We start from the raw sequence: 20,105 nt of genomic DNA on the forward strand, positions 1-20,105 counted from the left end.
CCTCTGCTGCTGGTTGAACTGTAAACCCCTCTGAAATACGGCCTCAGCCACCTTTGTTACAGTATGGAGCTAACGATTAATCGGCATGAGGTGCAGCTGGGAAGAGGCACTAAACAGCCTTGTTTTCGTGAGGGTCTGTGGATTTGGAGCTGAGCAAACAAGCCTCTTTGTTTTCTGTTTGGTCTGCCAGCGATTGCAAAACGCAGCCTTCTTGGAAAAGGCTGACGCACAGGTATAAAGATAGGAGGTGAAGGTTGAGAGGAGCCGCTCTGTGAACATTACCAAAGGTCGCGGCGATGCCTCCCCTTGTCTTTTGTCCCCTCTTCCCAGCCCTCGGGATCCGGACAAAGGTTGCTCCTCAGAGCGCGTTCACCTCCATCTTGCTTTAACTTGCAATCTGTGTAACGAAACGCATTGTTATCACTGCCTCTCCTCCCCTGGTCCTCCGGAAAGTATCGGGGTTTTTTTTTTTTTCTCGCAATGTATTATTCTGCTGCAGTAAACCCGTCTGGTGATGCAGCACTGCAGATCTCCCCTCCTCTCTCCTCGATGCGGTCCTCCTCCCGGCAGCATCTGCCAAGACAGGAGCAGCTCGGAGAGACGCCAACGGGTGGGGCTGGGTTGGATCACCAGACAGATTAATCTTCACGGTGGGGGACCAAAGGATGTGTGTAATCACAGGACCACGTTGGGGCACGGAAAATGCAAACCTTCCTCTTCCAGCAGCTGTCCTTGAATACTCAGGGCTCTCTCCTTCTCGGTTTTCTTTCATCCCCCCCCCCCCTTTCTGCTCCCTTTCTCCTCCCTGTCTGCCTCCCTCGCTTTCAGCAAAGACGATTGTCACAGATTATCCTTGGGGCTCGTCAAGGGTACGGTGCAGGACACCAAAGCACAGTGTATATTTATGTATCTGGATAACGGATGGATTAAAACGCGCTGTCTCCGAGTGGGGTGATTTAGGACCATGGCTGCAGTGGAATAGTAGCCTCCCCCATCCATTTCTTATTTAGGAGAAAAAAAAATACAATTTTTTAATTAATAGCAACCAAAGTATGCTTTTCCCAATATAAAAACTGAGCTCCGGCTGCAAGAGTTGTGCATTTGCTGGGTGAATTTGTTGGTACGCAGGGAGCACATTACATTGATGTTTTGTATCTGCTGTGCTTTCTGGACAGCGTTAGCTTGAATATTTGAACATTTTAACACGTTGCTGGATCTTCTGCAGCAAAAGAAAAATAATTGAGGTCTATCTGTGCATATGTTATAACAACACGTATGTGTTACAATTTCAGAATGAGGAAATAGAATTGTCAGGGTGGTGAGTAGGAAGAGTCTTTAAGAGCTCATTTCTGATGTAACTGCCACAGCATTTCATACAAAGTTGGCTGTGGTGATTGCAGTCAGAAGGTCAATTAGGATTTTAGGGTTTTTGAGTGATGCTAAGATACTATTTTTTTTTTTTTCCTCCTGAAGATTGTAGACAAACTATGGGCTTGCGTTGGCAGACACTGGCAATGTGTAAACAATGAGCAAAAGCAAAATACATGTTCTAACCAGTGACTTCTGTAACTACATGATTTAGAAGAAAAACTCAATGGGTATGAGAGTTGGAGCACTCTGTCCTGTTACAACATCTTTCCTTCGCTGTCTGTAGAGAACCAGCACTGAAACGTGTGCTAAAGGGTGATGCTAACTAGGATATCAAATTATTTTTCATATTTTTTGTTAATGTTCATTCATGGCATGAACATTTTTTCAAAAGGGCTCTTTCCTGTTTTCTTTCCCCTTCTTCTTTCCCTGTTTCTTCGCTCTTTATATGTGCCACATCCAATTAGGCCATTTTTTTTTTTCCACACAAACTTTATTAACCATATCCTCTACTTTTCTGGTCTTTCTGAACCTTGCCTTCAAGGTAAGATAACCTTACTCAGCCTCAGAAAAGCGCAAATGTTGAGAAGTATCTTTCCTGCAGTACCATTTGTCAATATGTGCTCCTTGCAGCTTTTAATTAGAATAAAAAATAACCAGTGCATCAGGTCGATATCACAGGTTAGGAAACTCCTGAGAAATAACGTCACTGTGCTGTACCCACAAGTACAAAGGTGGCAAGTTCTGCTCTGGGCAGCTTAGGGGCAAAAATAGGTCCCCTACGTGACCTTGTGTTTTTAGGCCTAACAAGGCGCTTTTTGACTTGAAAGACGCTCTTGTTTGCACACATATTCGTAAATGGACAGTGCGCTGTATTCAGTAGAGTATAAACCAGAGGAAAATGAGATCTAAATACAAACCAGGTTATATATAAGGCATAGTAGGTCACGATGGAATGAGAAGCCAGCAGTCAGGGAGGCAGGTTTTCAAATCGTATTTAAGGATTAGTCATCCAACAACAATGACGAAATTTTAAGGTGTATGGAAAGCTGGGCATAAAACAGAGTCAGACGCAGGTTCTGACAGCATTTGTTCCTCAGACAGGCAATTGTGTTAGTGTATTCCTGGGTATATAGCTGAAAACGGCTTTTCTTGTTTAGGATATGTTTACACCTGTTCAGCGTTGTGCTGCCTTCATGAATAAATAACTTTTTTGGCAATAATTCTTCATAGAGTTCACAAATATTTCTTGAATTTTTTTTTTTTATTTGTGTGTCCTTTTCCTGTTTGACAGTATATTAAAAAATAGGTTTTTGGCCTCTTTTTGTAGTGGATTAACAACTGCAGTTAAAAGCCCTTACCTGTTTTGCTCAGAATCTCTTGGCTGAGAGAAAGGTGCAACCAAAATGCGACCTGCAGTTCTCGGCTGTTTTAAAATGTTCATGCTTCCCATTTTATCTGTTCTGCTATGAGCCAATGCTAGTTGTTTAAAAACATTTTTACATCATGTTTTCTGGTGTGCACAAACATGTTTGGTTTAATTTTTACGTAGACATTTAGTCATCCTGTAAGTGCCTGTGTTGCAATTGCTTAACATACATTAAGTAGGGTGGCGTCACGTTCCTGTCAGCTTTCCTTGGCGTGCCTGTTGTGCGGCTTGGTCCACGGTGGGAGGGTGTAAAGTTGAACCCCAGAAGCACCCTGGTCCAGGGGGTGCCCATGTCGGTCATGCTGCAAAAGTGTCCTGCAAGGCTGTAGTAAAGAAATGGGTTTGAGATGAGGAACAAGGATGAGAACGAAGACTCTTGGTTTAGCGCTGGATGATTAAAGATAGATTGGAGTAGTGGAATTGTTGTGTCAAGGTCATTTTTTTCTTAAGAAAATTGTTGGGATGTCTTTATTTCTACTTGTTGTGACACGGTTTTGTTGTAATTATGTCTTGCCTGGCAGATTAAAAATGAGAGGGGCCGCTCTAATTGCGAATACCTTTTATTTCTTCAGCCGCTGTTGCTTTGTTATAAAAAGGGTGATCTCATGGTAGGCTAACCAAAAGAGAGGAGTTTTGAAGATAATGATGGAAACTTTAAAAGGCTTTTTCCCCTCTGCCGTGCTTTGAGATTGATTTTCCTGCCATGTGGGAAGGGCAAACGGTTTGAAACTGGTGCTGATTTTGCAGGAGGCAATGTTACTAAATGCATTCTTTTTCTACCAGTGCTAATATACGTGCTCTGCTTTGCTTTTCTTCCAGATATGGACGTGTTGAAAGTGTCAAAATACTCCCTAAGCGGGGGTCGGAAGGCGGAGTGGCAGCGTTTGTGGATTTTGTGGACATCAAAAGTGCGCAGAAGGCACACAACTCTGTCAACAAAATGGGAGATAGAGACCTACGGACGGATTATAATGAACCAGGAACCATTCCCAGTGCTGCTCGGGGATTGGATGATACAGTTTCCATAGCATCTCGTAGTAGAGAGGTTTCTGGGTTCAGAGGAGGTGGGGGGGGGCCCACTTACGGTCCCCCACCATCACTTCATGCACGGGAAGGACGTTATGAGCGGAGACTTGATGGGTAAGTTCCAAGGTTTCTCTAGGCAGGTATTTTGTATTTGATATGGTGAGAAACACAAACTCGTATCTAGGGCCCCCAGATGGATTTAAAATTTTGGGAATTATCTATGTTTCCTATTTTGGGTTGGAAACGGAAGTGATTTCTATCCCAGTGGCTGGTACCTTGTGGATCCATAGAGGATGTTTTCTGCAGCTGGTTGGATATCTACACTTGAAATAAGGTGGTTTTAAGATGGAAGATTTCCTTTGGCCAGCATCGATATTGGAGTTACTCTTTTCTAGACGTAACGATTCCATTTCTTGGATAATATTAAGGCCTTGCTCGGATGTATCCCTGCTGCCAGATGGAGCTATCTTACTCTACAACATGTGGTGAAGTTCTCTGTGGAGTATCTTCGGAATACTAGAACCTAAAATTCTGTGAAAGCTTGATGCCTAGTTCTCAGTTCTCACTATACGCAGTTGGTATGTTAATTGGATTGTCACCACAAAATTTCTAGTAGACTTTAATGATGCAGCCCCTTGGATTCTACAGACAACACTTAGCCATGGAAATAATAACGCTTGGATGGAGAAGACTGAAGGCAGCTTGTGATGTTTCCATTTTGGATCTACATCATTTCCAAGTTAATGGGATTATTCTTTCTGATGGTATTGGCAAAAAGAGATGATGGACATTACTAAATTTTGGAAATTATAGTGGTTTTTGTTTTTTTTTAATGCTGGGATAAGAACTACTGCCTTGAATTTATTGGATGGTATACAGTCAAGACGCCAGTAGCCATGGGGAGTGGATTACTGTCTAGTCTCTTAAAAAGCTCTTTGCTACTCCACATTAAACATACTCTAGTTTTAAGGACATGGTGCTAATGCCAGTTTGTGGATACGCCAGTGAAAAATGACTGGGCTGGATGGTTACAAAGGCGGCTAGAGGAGAGGATGCCTGCTGGCCAGCAGCGATGAGTGCCTCGTGCATTGGGTGATCTTCTACCAGCTGCTTGATTCAGACATAGGGCTGGAAATTAAAATAATGGATCTATTTAAGTGCCTTCTGTCTCAAGAAAGAAGTCTGGGGGTTTCAGAGTTATGGTTTCAGTCTGGGACTACTTCCTTCCTGTGGAATTTTTTATTTTTGTCTTGTCACTAAGATTTTTTTTTTTCTTGTTGGTTCATCTAAAATATCATTTGACACCCTTGCCCATTAAGAAGGTGGATTACCCCTGTAAGAGGGGCCAAAATTGGGGAAGTTATGTTCACAATTCTCTCCCTAGATTTAATTGGGAATATAGGTCGTGTTTCCACACTTGGAAAAGGTTGGTATGTCCTGCCCTGTGTATATTAGCCCCTCTCCTAACCCAAGTCAAACCCTCTCTTTCCACTAACTCCAGTAGTACTTAGTACTAATAGATAAATCAAAAAAGCACTGTAGCCATTAGATTTTCAGCTCTGCTAGCTCCTCTGTCTGTCTTCTGTGTCCTTTTCACGGATAAGGACTTTGTTCTTTTATGTCAGCTATATAGCAGTAACCCTCTAGAAAATACTGCTTTTTCTCTTACCTCATTAAATCAGCTGTCACTGATTAACACTTTGTAGGATGCTAAATGCAATTGTTATAAAATTGTTGATCTTGGCCCTTCAAAAGGGGGGAAAAAAGATACACGTTTCTGTGTCAGATCCTGAAATATCTTTCAAAATGCCATTGTTGTGAGCAAGTGGTAATGAAAATAGAAAGGCAACAATGAATTTCAAGTGGATATATACGTTAATGACATTCTGTTGCGCTGGTTAGGTAGTTTCTTAGATATAATTTGAGAGGAAAAATTGCAGGCAAAACATGAGCTAGCTCTGTAGAAAGCTTGAAAATGAGTTATAACTTAACAGAGGATGAATATATTTAGAGGATTAAGGATCTAGTGATTCATTGGAGAAGGAACGGAAGGAACTTCCTGAGATGCTAATGGAAAAAGATTCAAATTCCATTTTCAGTTTATAAGAGATACCTGAAATATTTCTGCCATTTTAAGTAGAAGACAGACCTGTGATGCAGGGGAGGATGAGGAAGCAGAAGGCAGAAATTGGGTTATTAGGATTCAGGGGATTGAAGTGACTAATAATTGATTCTGAAGGAAGAATCCGAGAGAGAAGGCTGGGGGGGGGGGGGGGGGAAGGTTGAAATGTCCTTCATAAGATGGATAATTAAAGTTTCAAATTAATTTTGGCTACCCTGACATATTTAGAATTTTGCAAGTATTTTTTAAACATTCGATGTAGTCATTCTTGATCTTTCATTTTGCAGCTGTAACTTAGACATACCGTCCTGGTACTTGTCTAAATTAGACTACTAAACTATTTGTAATGGTCTTTTAACTTTACCTGTCAGTTTTACTATCTCTTTATTTGAGAGATCACACTAACTTTCTTAGAAAATAGGGCCTTTCTCAATTGACGTACAGAATGTTTAAAATACTGAAACAAAATGGACTGTGGCTACTTGAAAGTAGCATGCTTGTGAAGATAGAAATTCTGTGATTGCAGTAACAATAGCAGTCTCAACAAACAAAAACACCTACTGAAAAATGTAATTTATCCTCCTTGCCTAGGGTCTTAGCACCTTTTTGGGGCCTGCACCCTTGCAGTTTAAATATTCTGACATAAGTAATCAAGATGTTTCTTGAGGGTATGCAGCTTTGATGAGAATTGAGTGTAGCAGCCTGATAAAAGCAAAATTCCCTCTAAGAGGATGAAATATTTTAGAACAGCAGCAAGAAAACCCTTAATTTTCTGGGCCTTCTCTATGGGTTGTGCTACCCCTTTTGAAAGCAGCTTCTTACTTCTGGGTCATGCTTTGCACGGAGGCTTTCATGGCTACAGCCCAATTTGCGATGCCATTTTTGCAGAAGGATAATTAGAAGAGCTCCAGTAATTACCAAATTCCAGAAAAATTTCTGAAGCTCTTAAGCAAAAATGGAGGGGGGGAGGGGAAGTTAATTGTGAAGTAAACATGAAGTTTTCCTTGTTTACTGAATTTAAAGGAAAAAAAACCCCAAACAAATGCAACTTAAAAGAGGATTCTGCACTGGAAAGCAGTATTTTTTTCTTGTGCAGGCAAGATGCTGGTCATGAAAGCCTGATATTGTGATTAAAACAAAATGATTGCTCAGCTTTATCGTATATGAATATAACTTTGCAGTCAAGTAAAATGTTTTTAAGTTTGTCAGTGTTTGCTTGCTAGGTTATTGCTGTTTAGTGGAGAAGCAGTCACAAAAATAAGTTTAGTGCTGACGTGAATGTTTGCATGATTTGCTTTTAGTTGTGCTTGCCCCTTTCTGATGAAATATTTTTCCCCCTTCCTAAATGCAGGGCTTCAGATAACAGGGAGCGTGCTTATGAACATAGTGCCTATGGACACCATGAGCGGGGGACGGGAGGATTTGATCGGACGAGACATTACGATCAGGATTACTATAGAGATCCTCGAGAGCGGACTTTACAACATGGGCTCTATTATACTTCTCGGAGTCGAAGTCCAAACCGTTTTGATGCTCACGACCCCCGTTACGAACCTAGGGCCCGGGAGCAGTTTACATTGCCCAGTGTGGTACACAGGGATATCTACAGGGATGATATTACACGGGAGGTACGAGGCAGAAGGCCGGAGAGGAATTACCAGCACAGCAGGAGTCGGTCACCGCATTCGTCCCAGTCCAGGACCCAGTCCCCGCAGAGGCTGGCCAGCCAGGCGTCCAGACCCACTCGTTCCCCCAGTGGCAGTGGATCCAGGAGCAGATCTTCCAGCAGCGACTCCATCAGCAGCAGCAGCAGTACCAGCAGCGACAGGTAAGGCCACTGCGGGTTGTTGCCCGACCCAAAGCGACCATCCCGCGGGCTTTGTGGGTTGTTTTCTGAGTCACAGCGAGGAGTTGCGAGCCCAGGCTTTGAAAATATAAGCTGTTTTGTGGCAAAGCGTTACTCACTGATGTAGAAGTAAACCGGCGTGAAATGTAAAAAGACCGAGTTGGCACAAAACAGATCCGAGGGGAATGCTGTTGCCGTCGTTAATTATTTTCCATGGTGGATCTGCACAGCATCCATAAGGCGCTAGCTAGGCAAAGTGGGGATGTGGGGACACAAGGCCTTGCTACACCCCTGGCTGCTGCCTGCATGGTTGGAGAACGCTAAATATTTCAGTTGCTTAAGTGAGGGAATAAGCAAATTTTAAGGTCAGCTACTTTTTACAGGACACATTTTAGAAGACTGTGGGAAAGGATGAGTAGTATTGGCCAGTTTCCCCTCATTCCCTATCACCACTACTGTTGAAAAGGTGGTTATGTTGCCTTTCCATTTTTCCCGTTGCCTCGCAGCAAAAATTGCAGACTTGGAAGAATTAAAACTAAAAATAAATCCAAGAATGCGTTTCCTAGCGATACGCCCATGTCCTTGGTTCTGTAATAGCTGCGGTAGTTCTGTATTTCTGTGGAGTTAGAAACTACATACCAGGGAAAAAGAAAGAGTACTAGAGCTAATCACTGGGTTTCTTTGTTGAAATGTCTCCAGGATATTTAGCCTTTTAAGAGTAAATTCACCCTAAGAGTGGAAACCAAGAAGGTGCCATTGTACCTGTAAATGTTTTATGCTCTGATTGGTGAAGAGTGCTGCTCTTCAGAAGGGTTTCCAGAGCTAGAAACATTTCCTTTACATACCAGTTCTTTTCCAAAACTGAAAATATTCATTAAGTAAATAAATATATCAGTATAATAAATACTTAGTGTTTGATTATCACTGTGAATGGAATTCTACCAGTGGTAATTCTCTAATCAAGGTAATTATTCTCATAAAATCTTAATCTGCTTGAACATTGGACCTTCTGGATGGGTTAGGTGGGCTGACACTAGGGAGAGTGTGCAGAAGGGAAGACGAGGAAATTAGTTTCTCCTCTTCTAATTTCCCCCCATACACACACTCCCAATGTCTAAAGAACCATGCAAAGATTTATTTACTACTTCTAATTATTGTTTTCTCCTCCTGGATTTAGAAATCCAGTAACAGTAGCAGATTTAGAAATCCAGGTCCTGTCTTGGCTGGAGAGCAGGTGAAGAGAGAGGCACCTCTAGAACGTCGGAGAGGACTTTTGGGCTGCTTTAAAGGCTTGTTTGTTCATTCCTAACACCTCTCTCAATGAGATCTTGACTCTTAGATAAAGGCAATGCTTTGTTAAAGATTTTCACGCTTCTTACAGCTTAAAAAAATTGGTGAGACTTCCAGAGGTATCCAAAAAACCCCTAGAGAAGATGAATTGAAAGGAGGCCATTTAAGGCTTAAAAAAAAAATCCTAAGCAGGAAAACCCCCTTTTTTTCTGGTGCTCCTTTGCTCATTGCAGAATGGATAGAAGGGAGTCCAAGAAACTCGTAATATTTATAAAATGTCATTGTTGAGATGGCGAGACAGGATGAAATACTGCTCTGAATTTGAGAGGACTAAATATGATCCCACTGGAACAAAGTTTTAAGATTTAATCAGAAGATAAGCAGTGTCTGCTGTGCTTTAGCATTTCATTTTCTTGGCAATTTGTAGTTGTAGTAAAGGAAAACTAGATGATACTCTGGGAGGAAAGGGAAATAAACCATTTTTCCTTATTAATATAGTAAATTCTAATTCAGTAGAGCAAGTAATGGAATCTGGTGGATAGCATATTTCATTTTGAAGGATCAGAAAGGAGTTTTAAATGTTTCTAAGCAATGAGATAGATATTAATAAACACTTAACCGTATGTTTACTTTGTAAAGCAAAACCCCACCTGGCCTCGAAGTCTTTTAAAGCACGAGTGGACTCTTCTGTTTAATTTTTAACGCACTTTGAATTTAGCAATGTAAATATCTAAGTCCCTCACACCCTGTGGTGAGCAAAAGCTACTTTGCCCCCTTTTCACTGGTGAGGTGCTCCCGCTCGCTGTTGCGATATATTCAGGTTTCATGTACCCAGACCAGGCAGAAATTTATTTGCATCTCCATACCCTGAGTAGTAAATTCTGGCTGTGTCATCCCCAGCTTGATTTACCAAATTCCCTATATATTTTTCATTTCTGGAATGGGATTTATCTGGAAGAACAGTTTGTTACTGTCTGAAAAATAATTACTTCTTGCAATTTCCATAGTATTTGTCAGGGGGTTTAGCAAATTTGAGATCCTCTTGGAGCTTTATAATAAGTGGAAATGGCCAATTTTGTGATGCTGTGAAATTCTTAATGTCTTTATGACAACGAATTCTTCCAAAATTGTATGTCTTGAAGAACTTTGTCACTCAAATCTTGTCGTGTCTGTGCCTCAGCTGGCAGGGTAGAAAAGGCAAAACAAATTGTGTTTCCTTGGAGAGGTGGGTCACTCACCCACGCTCGTGTGAATGTTTTGGGGACAAACACTGGAGCCTGTGGAAATTCGCGGGTGTTAAACCACTCAGGAGAATTTTTTGTGCACGGCACCATCCGTCCTTCAGGTGCTGTGGAAAACGAACAGAAAGGTGTGAAGAAGTTTGGGCTTTGTTCCTTGTGGTTTTCAAAGAGCTGTGTGAAGTAAATGTGACTTTGATTACATGGAGATGATTTTCCTGTACAATAGGAAAGACGTTGTGCAGATGTTTGGGGAAAAAGAAAAAAGCCTTTATTTTGTAAAGGTTCAGAGTTTGTTGCATCGGGTCTCAGCTAAGCCTTTACAGGGGATTTGTAACAGGAGCTGCAAAGGAGTAATTCAGCAGATAAGACCCAAAAGCACATGGTAAAAATAAACCATATTCTCTGAAGAAGGGCTTTATTTGTTGTATTTTGTGGCCTCCTAGAAGTTGTCTGCTGGGGGAGGTAGGGAAGCTGGGGGAGGTGAATGCTTCCTGTGGGAGCCGCTTTCACCGATGGTGTGCCCTGCGCGGATTTGAGGAAGAGTTTGTGTTTTGAAGTTTTCTTGACGTGAGTTTCTCATTCTCTACCTACGTTATGGAAAATGGTCGTTTGTTGTTTTTTTTAAATCACTTTGAAAAAACCTCGAAAATTATATTTGAATTTTCTGCCTTAATTTCTCCGTTTTGTTGATTCATTTGTGCACCACAAATGATACATTAGCCAAAATATTTTCTGTACTGTGTCACAGAAGCAGCTGAATACTTGTGGAAGCTGTGTGATCCCATAGGAATCAAACCAGATTTGTTTGTGCCCTGCCCAACCTCCTGAAAAAAAAAAAAATCCCCTCCCTCCCCCCCCCCCTTTTCTTTTTTGGTAGAAAATGATCTTTTCTAGGCTGCTTGTCGAGGTGTTCTAATGCGCTAAAAAAACCCCTCTGCATTTTTATTCAGTTGTGTAATGTCAAATGGCTTTACACGTTTCTTGCTGTTCCATGTGTTAGTCATTATTTTTAAAGCTTTGCTGCAGCAACGTATCGAACCACACGGCGCTGAGCAGTGGGACGTTTTGCTCTTAAAAACTGGCGAAATACCTTGTTGAGATGGGATTTAAATTTATTTACAAAATCCTGGCAGAAGTGTTTGATTTCCTATAGGTGATTTCCAGAATGTGGAAGCGTGAACACTGCATGTATTTGTGTAAATTTACAAAAAAAGTGACCTGAGATTTCCTTTTGCCTTTTTTTAATTTATTTTTTAAGAGCGCTTATTTGGTTGTCTGCCGTCAAGGATGCTGGAGGATTTACTACTTAGATGAATAATTTCCTATAACTCGTAATGTAAACTAGATCATGGTCTGGAATTAAAATAAGCAACTTCAGCTTAGAAGTTTTATTTTCACCAGGATTTAGGAGAGCATAGTCATTCCTGTTGTGTGGAATTAAAGCAATGGTAAGAAGTTGCACATACAAAGTCTGAAAATGCCTTTTTTTTTTTTTTTTTTTTTTTGCTAATTGTGATAGCTATACTTCAGGTTGTAAAGACAAGTGGGGAAGGCTTTCATAAAGTAATTAGAGATTGTTCTTTTAGATTTCTCTGTGATGAAATTCTTTCTGGAGCACTGAGTTACAGTTGGAAAGGAATACGTATGTGTTATTTTATGTGTCTTAATATTGAAACAAACTGATGAAAAATACTGCCAAGAGAATTTTAATCATGGGAAAACCAGGCTCCCTGAAACCTCCCGTGGAGGCTGCAGTGTATTTTGTTTTTGTTGGGGACTTACTTTGCCTGTTTAAACAACTGAAGTGAAAGGAAAAAAAAAGTGAATTTAGTTTCATTACATAATGCAAACCTTTCCCTACCATTGTCTCCATCTCCTCTTTTTCCGCTTAGTTTGTCTGCCAGCAAGTGATGAATCACTGACTTAGAATGGGATTTAGGGTTTTTGAGTGGGTTGAGAGATGCCTCTGCTGGGGACGGCTGAAAAATCAGGAAGAATGAGGTTAAATGTAGCTGTTCAGCCTTTATTTAACAACCTGCGAGATGGCCTTTGTTGATGTTAAATAATTCCACATAAATTTTGCACCGTAGAGATCACCTGAATATTTTTAACCTCTTCTGGTAGGATGACAGGGTTGAGCATGCTCCTGTGTATATGGGGAAAAAGAATTAGGCTAAGATTTTTAAAAAAAGAAATAATTAAAAAATTGCAGAGTAGGAAGCTGCCTTTTCGGTTACCACAAAAGCAACAGGAAATCCTCTAAGAGTCAGGTGAAACACCTAATCTTTACCTTTTGTTCACATAAAGCTATGCGCTGCTTTGATGCTCTCTCTGTACAAGGAAATGTGAATTAGGGAAAGGAAAATTAAAAAATCCAACTCAGATATTCTCAGGTTTTTGTTACTGGCTGTCAAGCATTTTCACTTTGTTCTTGTGTTTCTCTTCATGCCACCCTGCACTGCTTCTCATCTAAATATAACCTAGACTATCCTCTTAAACTTTTTTTTTTTTTACCCTTGGGAGTACATCAGGTTTCTTGAAATTGAGCACAGGCAGAAAATTTTCAGATAGCTTTGAAGAGAGGAGTTATTTTTGTGCTGAAGAGATCAAAATAGAGAAAGCAAACCTTTACACCCTCCCTTCTCCAAAACGGCCAAAAAAAGACTACCTGAACACGCAGCACACGCATGTTTACACGTAAATAGATCCTCCTGCGGAAAAAATAATGTCATGTAGCGCCCGGGCTCTAAGATCTTCTCGCAGCTGGCGAGCAAATGGTGTCTCCGTCCCCTTGGGACGGGAACCAGAGCCAGCCCGTCAGTCACCTCAGCCCGGCGGGAGGCCGAAGCCGTGCTCTCCCGCCCGAGCCCCGCCGCCGAGCTGCTGACAGAGCGGCTAGGGGAGGGCGCCAACTCGCATTACCTCATCTGTATACTCTAATCTATGAAAAAATGTGCGTTGCATAATAGATTTTTATCTCGCTCTGAAAATCCGCCGCTTTAGGTCGCTTCGTAGCCTCTGGTGGCGGCGGGAGTCCGTCCCGGCGCTGTAATGGCGGCACGGTCGGGAGGTTGTCGGGAGAGGGGAGGTTGTCGGGAGAGAGAAGGCGCCCGGGGGCGCCGAGCCGCCTCACCCGGGTGTGTTTAAGCGAAAGGCGGCTGGTTTCTCCGCCGCGGTGCCTTTGTGAGCAGGGGACGCGCAGCCCCGGACCAGCAGCCGCCTCAACGAGCGGAGTTGGGGGAGGGTGTACCTGGCTTGTTTGTGCCTCAGAACCGGTCTGAACCGGCGGGAGCTGGCCGGGCCCGCCGCCGCGCCGCCCTCAGGGCGGGGCCGCCCGCGCCGCCCCTCAGCCGCCCTGGAAACCCGGCGGTTAAAAATACCTCAGCTTTCTACAAAAAACCTTTTTTTTTTCTTTCTTTTTTTCTTTTTTTAAAAAAAACCCAACCCCTAACGCTGGAACGGCTTTCGCTCTTGCGTGAAGATTTTTTTTTTTTTCTCACACAGTGCAGGAAAGAAAGCGCCGTGGTTACACAGTGAAACGGCAGCGCCTGGGTAGAAGTGAGATCTGAGGGAGGTAACTGAGCTCTCCGTCTCAACCTTTTTAAGTTGTAGGTCTTTTTTTATTTTTCGAAACCTTTCTTCAGCACCTGGCACTTTGCTCACTCAAGAAATCAGTACCAGTTTCCCTGCCGGAGGAATGAGCCCCCAAAAAGGGATTTAAGCTTGCCCCCACATCCTGACACCACCACTACCATGACATGAACCAGCTAGGACACTGTTGTGAAATAAAATACACATTTCAATATTGCTAGCTCCTCTGGAAGAACCCCCCCCCCACCCCCCCAATCTTTGATATGAATATGCAGTAAAATCCTTTAAAACATTGTCAAGTAGCTTTTTTATTGTATATATAGTATTCTTTGCATGAACTACCCCAAAAAAAGTGGACTTCTTGCTGCAATTAATACCCCCCCCATCCTCCGCACTACTCCCAATAATAGTGGGTAATTGCTCTAAACGACAAAGCAATTAACCCTCTTCCTAAATTTGCAGAAGTAGGTGTTTATCTAAATCTAGTCTGTCAGTCTTTGTTTCTGTAGCAGGGCCCAGAACTGTAACTGCTGCTGCTGCTTTCTCAAAGTGCATTTGATTTCTTTATGGGCAGAGAAAGATTTCCATCTTTTTCCAAATAAATTTCAGGGAGGGAGTCGAAGGGGGTCCTAGAAAAATACCTGTTCTATTAGCAGTGGTAACTATTTTGATCGTCTGAAACGACTTTCTTGTTTTGCATTCTGTTAAAGAGATTTATTTTATTTTAATGCTGTAAAGGTTTCTTGCAGTTAGATCAGAGTCTTTGTTAGCAAATACGAGGATTTCTGGCAACTAAATCCAGACCCTCTTGTGAACTTGCTTTATCCTCTGCTGGGGGAGGAAGACCTGCTGTGTTTTAAAAATAAAATTCCTAAGTCACCTGTGGACAGCTGCAGGAGTGGGAGCCAGTATCTGGTGTGAGGGTTGGCAATTTCAGGTCTTCCTAATCTCTTTTTTTTCGGACTGGTGGGAAAAACCCGAGCCGTATGGAAGGCATTGCTCCCAACAGCATCGGGAGGGACGTTGTCCTCCTGAGTTTTATGTTGGGCTGTTCATTAAATGCTAAAAATTGATTTTCTTCCCGCAGGTGTGCTGCTGCCTGAGGTAGGTCTGGTGCTGTTGGTGGATTGGGTTTGACTTTGGGGTTGTGCGTGTGCGTATTAACAAAATGGTCACTTCTAATTGCGTTTTTAAGGCTTTGATTTCCTTCCAAGTATTTTGCTTAATCATCTTGAGTAGGCTGAGGGAAGGAAAGAATTAGCTGAGGTCAGGGAACTTGAAGCTGCCCGTGTTATTTCTCAGAAGCCAGGCTTATTCTGAGGGATCCTGAAGGCAGGAAGAAATCTGCCTCCTGTTCTCTTCCTGCTGTAAGCTGAAAGAGAGCGAGGAGAAATCAAACCCCGAAAAAGCCAAACAAAACAGGGAAACGATGTAGCACGATAGGCTGCGTTGGGTGCTTCCCTCTGCGTGAATGGTCCAGATTCCCTTTTCTTCGAGAGAAACGCAACCAGGATGTGAATCATCGCTAAAATAGATTAGAGGGATCATAGTCTAGAAGTGCCTGCTTGTCTCCAGTGATGATGAAGGGAGTCTAGACAGCTCAGATGGAGACACATACATTACAGGCACCAAAAGGTGGGGGAGAGGATTCCCGTCAAGACCTTTGGAATAATGGGCAGTTTAATAATTTCTAATGAATATTCACGTGGAGGGATGAATAGCAAAAGAGGAAGGCTGTATTGAACGCTTCCTGAAAAAACAGCAGTCATTACGATGATCAAAGGGAAAATTCAGCCGCCGCCTGTGTTCAGTCATACATATTTCCATTAAAGTGTAGACAGAGCGTCCCTTCACATCTTCAAGGTTGGTCTTGCAAATATAACGATTTGGGGTTTTTTCCCAAAAGGGATGTGTTTGGCTCTGCCAGAGAGGTGGATGCTTTCGGAAGGAGGACCTTCCCCTTAAAACCTGAGGGCTGGGAGAAAAGCTCTCTTCAAGGCCCATTTGTGAGACCTGGGCATTAACCTTAAAAACGGCTTTAAGTTGAACACACTGTGCTTAAACTAAGGTCACAGGGATTTGAATTAATGGTAAATAAACCTTATTGGGGAAATAAAAAGAATATCATCCCTCAGTCTTTACCCGTTGAATTAACCATGTGACTGATGCACTCTAGGTTTGCCTTTAACGTCCGAGCATCAAGCATAGGCCATCTGTGACATCGCAAGTGCCGAAACCACTAATGATGGCATCAAGGTTTTAAGCGTGAAAGCTTCTTAGCGGGCGATTAGATACCCCTTACCAGATCATTACAGTCAGCTGGTAATGCCCTCGGAGAAGAGGATGCAGCGCGTTTACAATTTATATGTGCCAGGACGTAGTCCTGTTTTTTTAGAATCTGTAAGGGAAGCAAAAGCTGAGTTTCCAAAAGGAGGACGAAGGAGACGTGCACTGTGTAGATGCCATATTAATAAAAACCTTGAGTTATTATTTATTAAGTGCCTATTACAAGAACAAAAATAGCCTTTTTAGTGTGTGTGGTGTTAAGAAACAAGACTTCTCTGTGAATCCCTCCTTCTTGCAAGAATCCTGTAATAAAGGTTGGGGCCTGTTCTTTTGTTTCCCGGTGTGCTGGGTTTCAGAAACAAACACCCTGTCTCCTTCCAACCACGAGTCCTCTCTCCTGTTTGGAGAAGTGAAATGTGGAGCCTTTCAAATACTTCTTTTTGAAAAACATCTGGGGTTCAGCATGCAGTTGCTTTATTTAGCTCAAAGCGATTTCGGCTAGAAGACACTTAGAAATCTAGTGTGGCAGGAAAAGGACCTTTTGGAGAAGCCTTTCTATGAGAGGGAAGCGGTTTTCAGGGCTGTCTCCTCATTACTTCCACAGTTGCCTTCTATTTTCCACAGTTGCCCAGAAATCTTCATCATTTTTATACCTGGGGAAAAGTAACGAAAGCCCCATCAAACACTTTAGAAAGGGGAATAATTACGGCACATCTCCATCAGGTCCCGGCAATAAGGACATTCAAGTATTGCATTATCTTTTGTCTGTTTGAGAGTAGAAAGCTTTTCTAGTGCGATAACGTGTGAAAGAAAGGCACTGTTCTCCTCCTGAAAGTGAATTCCCAAGAATGAACAGCACCCGGGTCCCCATGGACAAATGGTGCCGGGCTGGGCTGATTGAGAGATGCAAAGTGCCCTACTTACTCTGGCTGCTACAGGTTTGACCTCCTTGTATCATCTGACACCTCGTTTGGTAAGAGGTTGCTGCAAGATCTCAAACCCTCAAATTATGTAAGATTTACACAGTTGCTTTGAAGTTAGTCCCTCCCTTCGATGTTTGTTTACTGCCTGGTATGTCCTGTTGTCTGGATTGTGAAGGATGAATAGTCACAGAAAGGAAGCTATCGGGTTAGTACAAATATTCTATTCCTCTTCGCTTTCTAAATGCGCGTGGAGCTGTGTTTATCCCTGTTTCAGAGTGTGGGAATACACCGAAGACATCCTGCGCTGGTCAGGGTTTTGCTGGGTAAATGCTGGCTTGTAAGTTTTCAGTTTGTTTGTTTGTTTGTTTTGAGGTGGAGGGAAGTGAGGAATGGTTTGTTGTGCTTCTCCAACAAATAGATGCTATCTAACAATTATTTCAGAAGTAGTTTATGTTGGTTTTGCTTTTTAGTATGCAGTTTCCCTCTAACTTTTAGAAATCACGTGTGAAAAAAGGAAGATGCTTAATTAACACTGTATGTGTGGCTTACAGGCCGTGCCTCGCTGTGCTGCCATGGTTTGGAGGTTTTAAAGTCTGCTCTCCGTCAGCGCTAAGTCCCGTAAGGGAAGCACGCAGGTGGGGCACGTAGGCTTTGCGTGTGGGAATTCCTCGGAGGACTTCTGTCCGTAATCTCCAGTGTACCAGCTGAATTGCCTCACACTGCTCCTCCTTTCCCAGCCCTGGTAACTATGTGCTGCCTCTGCCATGTGGTATGGAGACAGGGATGTAAAGGCAGTTGATCTGGGGAGTTGTGAGGACGTAAGGCATTTTTCTTTTGCGTTTTCCCCTGCTTTTGTATTTTTCCCACAAATATCTAAGTCCTCAGCCTTGCTTTACAATCTCTAGTTATTGTGAAGGAACTGTCCCAGGCTTTTTGGGAAGGGGAGCAGGATGTACATCTTAATGTGACAGTCAACGAAAGTGTCCCGGGACTTCTGGCCATATGGAGGTTTAATCACTAAATCGTAATAAATACTGCTGAATTAAATTACAATAGGGTGCTTTTTCAGAAGTTACTCTTAAGAGACAAACACAAAACCCACTCTGTCATACGATACTGCGGTTTTTTGTTGGTTTTATTTTTTAATTTCCAAGGCTGGTATTACTCTACATAGTTGCTTAACAAATGTAAAGACACGTTCTCCCCACCAACATGCTATACATTCACTAGGCTGTGGCGCTTTACCTATTTCGTACAAAAGATTGTCTTTTTTATTTTATTTTTGTGACTTCAGTGTTTTCTACCCATGTGAAATTGCACAGAAAGTTCTACTTTTAGTTGTATTTTTATTTGCATGTGGGCAGAAAATGAAGTAATTCCCAAATATAGTCCTAGCCAAGAGATCCATCTGTTCTCTGCATTTTTAAATGGCAAATTAATCCTTAACATACAACTCATCAAATGTCTTCTCTTTTATAATGTATGCCGCCTGAGATCACAGAAATGACATTTTTTTCCCAGGCCTTCCATTTTAAGTAGTCCTTTACGTGAGAATAACAGCTACCGTTCTGGTTTGACAAAGTGCTCATGTGCATCTTCCAGTTTGCTGTAGTTGGTCTAAAAAGGGTATTAAAAAAAAAGCCTCCAAAATTATTTGTCCCTTCATCTCTTTGGTGTTTCTTTAAAAGGCTGTAGGAGACAGAATTCTGTTTGAAAAACACCCTGAATAAATGTACTTATTTCTGATGGAGAACTAGGGTCGCTTTGTCCATTTTCTTTTAGATTTCACTCTTTGGACAATGGTGACCATTTTTAGAAGTACTAAACTTCCTCAGCATTATCTGCCATAAATGGAAATTCTATATTAAGCTTCGCATGTTCCCAATTTTACTTAAGAGGCATTGTTTATCAGCTGCGTATCTTGGCACGCCTTTCATTGCAACTCCGATCTGAAGAACAATTCTATTTGTTTATAAGAGAGGATGCACCATTTCAAAACCGCTCCGAATCAGGAATTTCAACAACTGGCATTTTGTGTAACGCTAAAAAACTGCCTTGAAGAGGGAGGCGATGATCTCACCCGCCTTTTGGCAGGGCAGAGCACAAGGTTAGGGGCTTGCTGCCCGCGCAGGCAGGGAGAGCTGCCCCGGGAAGCAGAAGGTAAGGAGCGGCCGAGGATGGAGTTGATGGGGCACATGTGGGGCCAGATGGCAAATGAGAGCTCTCAGGGATGTACAGCATAAAAATAGTGCCAGGGTTGTTTGGGTTTTTGTTGTTTGGGTTTTTGTTTTTTTTTTTTTTAAAGGCAAGGTGTGATGCTTTTCTAAAGACGAAGATGGAATTAATTCTGCGGGTCTGTTTGCCATGATCTACCAGCAGCTTTATGTTTAAAAAAAAAAAAACATTTACAGCTCTGCAAGACTGATATAACCTGGGGGTGGTTTTAGCATATATATGAAAAAGACTTTTCTTCTGAAAAATGTCCAGTGCTCAACACAATGTCAGTATAGTTAAAGCCAAATGCTTTTAAAATTGTCTTAAGAAGTGTTTATTCCCAGGAAATCATTTGACAGTGCTTTTAAGGCAAAAGAAGTTGCTTTTTACTCCTCAAGTAAATGTGTAGTAACATATTTGGACACAGTAGTGGTTGCATTTTAAATGACATTTCACTCACCTGGCTTATAGACAGTACTTTGGAGTAGGCTTGGTGTGTTTTTATAAGATGCATAGTAGATCCCTTCATGAAAGCAGTGCAGTCATTGTTTAGGAAACTGCCTTTAAATGTTGCTTTCCCGGTATTTTGTAAAGATTTGGCCTCTTGCGAGCCAGGAGATCAAGTTCCTCAGCCTGCTTCCTCGGTGATTCATTGAATGACCTTGGGCAAAGCCATTGGCCTCTTCTTACCTTATTTTTCCGTCTGCAATGCAGGGATGTTAAGACATCCCAACCTCCCATCAGTCTTGAACTAAAATGTTTTGGTTTT

At 42.1% G+C, this 20,105-nt stretch overlaps 1 protein-coding gene across 10 annotated transcripts in view; it reads left to right on the forward strand.

Annotated features, from left to right (window-relative positions):
- SPEN (spen family transcriptional repressor) overlaps nt 1–20,105 on the forward strand; it is a 78,503-nt gene that overhangs the window by 26,164 nt on the left and 32,234 nt on the right. For 7 of the 10 annotated variants that reach the window (XM_054800977.1, XM_054800978.1, XM_054850103.1 and 4 more), the window contains 2 exons: nt 3,617–3,937; nt 7,297–7,773. In XM_054800977.1, the coding sequence (XP_054656952.1) occupies nt 3,738–3,937; nt 7,297–7,773 (677 nt within the window). In that variant the 5' untranslated portion in view covers nt 3,617–3,737. Of the gene's footprint in view, nt 1–3,616; nt 5,250–7,296; nt 7,774–20,105 lie in introns of those variants that run through there. The other 3 variants (XM_054850109.1, XM_054800980.1, XM_054800979.1) reach the window with 2 other exon arrangements.

This window comes from Grus americana, chromosome 21 (assembly GCF_028858705.1).
Source record: "Grus americana isolate bGruAme1 chromosome 21, bGruAme1.mat, whole genome shotgun sequence".
NCBI classification, from domain to species: domain Eukaryota; kingdom Metazoa; phylum Chordata; class Aves; order Gruiformes; family Gruidae; genus Grus; species Grus americana.